The 6,754-nt window shown below is 37.1% G+C and overlaps 1 protein-coding gene across 1 annotated transcript; it reads right to left on the bottom strand.

Annotated features, from left to right (window-relative positions):
- Positions 1-594: 594 nt before the first annotated feature.
- Positions 595-1,294, bottom strand: LOC115628398. The gene is made up of 4 exons (XM_030524487.1): positions 1,167-1,294; positions 942-1,109; positions 760-888; positions 595-697 (listed from the first exon to the last, which is right to left on the bottom strand). Exons 1-4 carry the CDS (start codon positions 1,227-1,229, stop codon positions 632-634), a joined length of 426 nt encoding a protein of 141 aa, XP_030380347.1. The 5' UTR covers positions 1,230-1,294; the 3' UTR covers positions 595-631.
- Between the last annotated feature and the right edge of the window lie 5,460 nt (positions 1,295-6,754).

The following is a 6,754-nucleotide window of genomic DNA, read 5'->3' as shown; positions in this document are numbered from 1 at the left end:
CACATTTAATTTGCTCACTCCCCAAAACACTTCTCACCCGACTAGTGTAAAATATCAGCATGCTGCCTGCCCCTTGGCCGGACAGGACAGCTGCGCCAATAAAAGTGTCAAATGAAAAGCGTATAATGAGCAGGGGGGTCGCATTTTCCCTCTGAATCGCCCAATCGAATGTCAATGTCGCGTCTGTTGGCTGACTTTTGACTTTTGTCGACTGTTAGCGTAAAGTGTTTTAAAATGCAAAGTGCCATCATTTGTGTGCATCGTTAAATTTCATTTAAAGCGGATGAGCGAAAAGCTTGCTCAGTTATGGCAATGTGGCTCAATCTTATCATGCCATCTTTATTGGCTGCCGTCTCCGCTTGTCCTGCGGGTGTCCATAATTCTGCATGTAATTTGATTACACAAGAACCCACAAACATACACACACACACAGAAACACCCTCATTCACAAGTTGCAAGCATCTTCCTATCAGCAACGTCATCATCATCAACATTGCAGAGCCTTTTTGGCCAATGGTCCGCAATTTATGACCAACGCGTACATGCAGGTCGCCGGTCAAATACTCATTAAAGCTTTAATGAACACTAATTTGCTTATCAGAGTAAAATATTTAATTTCAGTTTTGTGTCTTCACCCGAAATGCTCCTCATCTACCAATCTCATGCAGAAGAGGGATACAAATATTGTGGCAACAGCCTGAAAAATGTACACGTATGTGAAAAATACAGAATATTTGAGCAACTAAAATTAATACGCACGGCACCCAGCAACACAGCTTTGAACCAAATGTTTGTAACCAGCCCCCTCTGATCCGGTGGCGATTCATGTGATGCAACGATCCATAACACCAATTTTCCAATCACAAACCCCATCAATGAGAATACCAACTGTGTGGAAGATAAGCGGCTTATATATCATTCGTAAAGCGTTCTGTACTCACCAATTGGAGCATCACCACATGATTAACACACGTCGCCACGCAGCCCACCAGGCAGGCTACTAGCATCAGAATCGTAATTACCATGCATACTATGAGTATGGTCTGAATATTTGGATTGGCTTTTCCCAGGCTTAGTCCATCCACACATAATTCAGCGATAAGAAGTGCCTGTGCCAGATGTTGATATCTACGTTATCCATAAGAGTTATATAGGCTCTAACTTACCGAGAAGATCGAAAGAAACAAAACAGTTTTTATTTTAAGCAAAGTAGTTGGGCAAATGCACATTTAGGTAGAAGTATGAATCCAGTTTTGGATGACTTCGGTTAGAATATAGGTATACGAACTTATTAAAGATGACAGATAATACACGGCAGATTGGAATTTTAAAATTTTAAAATATTACGATATTTTTATCCCCCATTAAAATTATTTAGAATAACATATGGCGACGTTTTTCTTGGAGAATACCTCCAGCGCGATGCAGCGTCTAAATATAGTTTCTAAATTCGACTAAACTTGTTATAAGCGTGTTGGTAAAATAAAAATAATTTCAAAAATTGGTTTGAAAATCAAAAACCTACAAGTTGATTTTAAATAACTTGATGAAGATTGAAAATATGAACATCCAGATTGACGAAAAATAACAAACATTTTCAGCTCTTATCAGGTGGATAGCAAGCAATTTTTTCACGAACATTTCCTTAATTTAATATATTGTTTCCATTATGAAATTATATATTTTCTATTGGCCGATGTGGATGTAATAGCAATTTAATTTTACAAAAGATAATATGTGTTTTCTATGCGCTATAAAATACAGAAAATTCGCCTCCAGCAGTAAAATTAAATATATATTTATATAAGTATAGCTCTGGACAGTACTAGGTCTACGAGAACGTAGAACTGTCCTGCACAGCACTAATATACGATATATATATTGTGCTATTATAGTTGACCCAATTTGTGGGATCAACAATACTATGGAGTCATTGGGAATCTTATATAAGTATATTTTAAAAGTTAGTGGAAAAATTAAAATTACAGTTTGCTGACTACAAGAACTTCGATAAAATTTTTTAAAATAATTAAATTTTCTTGTTGTTCTGCTGTGATGGATAAGCAGTATCACAGCTGGTTCAATATCAAAGGATAAGTAGCCAATGGCCACAAGACACACACACACATTCTCACTTGCTCACACACACAGACACAGACACATACACACACATGCACTTACCGGCGCTTATGCGAACAACAAAGACCAGCGACAACATTGTTGACAATTTCCAGTTGAACACACGAAGCAGCCATCAGACATTGCCCACCAGCCATCGACAAAAGCCTTTGCCCGAACTGTCCCTTCCGCCATCCACTTCCCCTACAGTTATGTTGCCATACGGCTTACTTGTTTGTTGTTGTCTCGCCCTCTGCCTATATAATCGCCACAATAATCTGTCAACGACAGCTGCTGATGTCATAAAAACCTTTTGAAGATGTTAAGATGTTATTGTTGGTGCCCTCACGCAAAACACACTCTAGCACAACAACAAAAACAGCAACAGCCACAGCTACAAGAAGAAGAACAGACTAATGATAATTTGCCACAATTTACACTCAGGCCCAACCATCCAGCCCTCTTCTTTCCCCTCCTCAAGCTTATCGACCACACTGACAGTCGTGCGGTCGTCCCTAATGGCAGCGATAAAATCATTGATGAAGCCAAAAGCTAATTGAATGTTAATCGTTTTGTATTGACATTGCACGTAGTTCGGCAGACCACAAATGCTCCGCAGAAAAAAAATATATAAGTATACACAAGTAGTATATACTAACCATTAGGCGTGCAGATAAAAGCGCAAGAAAGCCCCAAATTAGCATAAGGTAATGATAAATCAACAGTGAACAGCACAACCGCAACCGAGAAAGTATTCGCGACCTTCAGTGAGCCAGGGAAGTATTTCCCCATTCCCGAGCCATGCCAAGTTCGTTTTTGTTCATTTATTTATTTCGCAACAAGGCGCAAATAAAACACAAACAGTCTTTAAATTAAAAATTAAATTTTAATCTACAGAACTGCAAACACAGAGAAACTTTTCTTGAATGCCGCCACCTGCGGAGTTCCCTTGCAATTCAAGCACAATGATGCGTATCAGCGGACTGATGCGGAGGGGGGGAGGCAAGACCTTCACCCCACAAGGACTGCGCTTTGTCTACAACAGCATTACAAGGACATATCGTGATGGCTGGCAAGCCAGCTTTTATTCTCCGCTCATTCCGTCTACTTCTGCTCGAGTTGGTCGGCCGTCTAGCCTTGATAATTCAAATTTTTAATCTGTTTGAAGCAATGCTAGAGTGAGAATTCAAAGAATATGAAATTTCGTTTAATTTTATCAAATTACAATAATATTCGGCATAAGTTGGATGAAACCTATGATTTTGTAAACAATATTTGATTTAGATATAAAAAAAATTGAGAAATCTTCTTTTAGAGAAAACGAAAAATAGACTTGTGTGAACTAAAAAAAAGCTATTTATGCTCTATAGTAATAGTTTTTGATTATCATCGTCATCACATATCCATCCGTAGATGTAATAGATTCATCTCTATTTTTATATCAAGTGACAAAGATTTTAACAAAGAGCGTCTTTAAACATATATCTCAAGTTGCTTCATATTCCTTCAATTTTTCTGTCCACTTCATATGGGCAACTCACCCATAACGTGGCCTACTAGAGGGTTAATAAATATTGTTATCTGTCTAAAAACGTTCAATCACTGAAATTTCTTTCAATCGAATACAATTCGCAGGTGCCAGAGCAAACTTTTTCAATTAAAGAATTTAAAGATTCATTTGCCTAATACTAAATCTATAAGATGAGGGAATTAACCCAAAAGAATATGTTTTGTTATAAGTATTGACAATGGATATTAAATTTTTATTGAGGATAAAAAGTTAGAAGGCATTAATTGTTAATTTATTTAAGACTTATCAAGATAAGTAAGAAGAAGTAAACTGGAACATACTATTTATTTCCAACGAATCTCGTATAAAAAATAACTTTTTGATTGTCTTGCCAAAGATGATTTGCATAGAGGCAGCCATAAAGAATTGAAGAGTCCGAAAGAAACCACATCGTGAAGAACTGTTTATATTTTAACTTCAAATAAAATAATATTATTTATTTAATGCTGACTTAATTTTGTATTGTTATCAGGTCTCGATAGGTCAGTAAGAAATACAAAAACTTATTACTCTTCATGCTCTTTATGTAGGATACTTATTTATTTCGACAATGGAATACTATATATAAAGATTAAAAAAAAAAACACCTTATGAACTAGGAAATCCTAAGAAGAAATCTACTCAAATTACAATAGTATCTAATAACAAGTAAAAAAGATAAAGCCGGGACACCCGGAGTTTGAAATACTCTGTATATATATGTAGAACAACTATAGAAATCAAAAAGGATAAGGATAGCCCATAATGTATGTATTCTGAATCAGCATGACAGCTAGACAAATCTATCCGTCCTTCTGTACATCAGTCTGTCTGGATGAATTTCCCGATTTCAGAAATGGTTGACCAAACTTGACTCTTGTAATTCCTAGGTAACAATGGTTGGTATAGTAGATACTTGTATATATTTTTTTTTACTTATACCACCCGCCTAACCAGCTATATAGTTTTCAACAATACTGTACGCAATTCTAAAGACACATAAACAAAACTGTGCATGCGAAATGTATGTGTAAGTCTGCAGCTTTATTTTCGTTATTTTCAAATCAGATCTTCTTAAGAATAGTTTTGGGCGAATTATTAGTTATTCATTTTGCACTTCCCCGAAATTGCTGGAACGGTTTCGTATTTTTTCCACATTTTGCTTTTTATATGCATGCTTATAAGTCAACGGCGGAAGTGTTTTCTGCTTAGAGGATTTTTCATTGCCGGGCCCAATCGACTGTAGCATTCTCTCTTCCATGTCCTTAGGATTTTTATAACAACAAAGGACTAGTCGCGTTTTAACTATGAATGATTTGGTTGTGCTTGTTACGAAACCACACTCACACACGCATCGAAATACAAACAGAGCAACATAGAAAACAGCTGGTGAGTGCATTTGCATTTCGTGCTGCCAAATGGTTCAATTGCACACTTCAGACTGCAAGTGGGCCTGACACGAGCAACATAAAATGCAGGCAGACACATTGGCCAACCCCTTTCAGGTTCGGCAGTTGGGGATGCTGGCGAGGCAGGTACCCGCTACGGGTATGGCATAAAAACGTCAAAGTCAAATACATATAGCACATACCAAATATCAGATATCAGATATGAAACGGCAAAACAGGACGGCGGCCACATATGCATCAATTGTCTAATTGTTTGTCGAGACACAGACACAGTCGTCATAATGTCCATCAAATTAAGGGGCAGTCTAGGCGATGTTCACACACAGCTGCCTCTCCATCTGTCTATCTATCTCCGGCCACCACTGGCTCCGCTCTGTCCATATCTATGTGTGTATGCCACCAGTGGGGAAGGTAAAATTGATTTATGACTTATTATGCGTCTTATGTCCTTTCATAATTTAATTATACCGAACACAGACACAGGCAGAGTCGCAGCCAAAGCCCCAGCTCCAGTCCCAGTCCCAGTCCAGGCTCTGACAGACAACAGACTGCAGTTTTTTGACTCCACTAGTGCTATATGGGTTTGTGCATGTATGTGTGTGTGTGTGCGTCTGTATATGAGTGTGTTTGTGTGAGTGGCTCGAAAAATACATAAACACAATAAACAGTAATGTTATTGTTGGTTCCTCTTGTTTAAATCATGAAAATTCGTTTACGAAAATTGCATTGCAACAATTGTTTGCGCTCAGTTGCATGCGCAAGCAGTTTGTACAAAAACAATGCATGGCAAACAGACAAGAACCGCAACCAGGACACACAAGATAGGCCGACAGACCGACAAACAGACAAACAGACAGACAGACAGATAGACAGAGAAGTCGAATGTAATTAAAGTGCAGTTTGTGACTTGTAACGGTGACATGTGTGGGCGTGTGAGTGCATTTGGCATGCAAAATGAAATTGAAATAAATTATTGAGTAATTGTCATGGAAAATGTTGTTGGTATGCGGCAAATCAAAAGGCCAAACAAATGCGGCTAATTTGCTTAAGTTCGAGAAAAAGCATGGGACACATGACCCAACTCTGATTTAATTTAATTTGATTGTTGTCTGGCCGCATTATCAAGGGAAACGATTCAAATCTGTCACATGTCGCATTTGCGTCACAGAAAGCCATCAAAATTTGAATGGACACTATGGCTTATCGTATGGCTAACAAACTTACATTGGTGTTCAAATATGGTTTAAGTATTCCATGATCAAACGGCACCAAATGGAAGAGACTCAATTCTTAACGCATTTGAGCAATAACATGTAGTCAAAGCCCTTTTCTTGTCTTTTTAGATCTTGACCATAAGGAATTTAGGCTTTATTTAATTTTTGTGTATGATTAACTCCTTAATGCAAAAACAACAAACTGTCCTCGGTCATTTAAATTTATTAATATTTATCGACTTTCTCTGTTTTCATAAGTCTAATTTGAAAAAGCGAAAACAATGCAAAAAAAATGAATTGAATTAAGTATTGAATATTAACACAAAAGAATAGATCATTTGCATAACAAGTATTTCTCTATTTTAAATTGCACTTTATTTTTAAATTTTAATAAAAGTCTTAGTTCAACCTGGATAGCCATACAAAAAATTATAATAAACTGAAGCTGTTCTAAATGTTAAATG

Source organism: Scaptodrosophila lebanonensis, unplaced genomic scaffold (assembly GCF_003285725.1).
Source record: "Scaptodrosophila lebanonensis strain 11010-0011.00,11010-0021.00 unplaced genomic scaffold, SlebRS2 tig00000113-arrow-arrow-pilon, whole genome shotgun sequence".
NCBI lineage: Eukaryota > Metazoa > Arthropoda > Insecta > Diptera > Drosophilidae > Scaptodrosophila > Scaptodrosophila lebanonensis.
Note: the sequence above shows the minus strand (reverse complement) of the source record. Positions and strands in the feature narration are given on the sequence as shown.

Excerpts from the sequence above, each read along its gene's own strand:
- LOC115628398 (XM_030524487.1), bottom strand. The coding sequence starts at position 1,229 with ATGTGCATTTGCCCAACTACTTTGCTTAAAATAAAAACTGTTTTGTTT. Across the intron at positions 1,110-1,166 it reads TGTTTCTTTCGATCTTCTCG|GCACTTCTTATCGCTGAATT; the intron begins GTAAGTTAGAGC and ends CATCTGGCACAG. Across the intron at positions 698-759 it reads AAGCTGTGTTGCTGGGTGCC|GCTGTTGCCACAATATTTGT; the intron begins GTGCGTATTAAT and ends TACATTTTTCAG.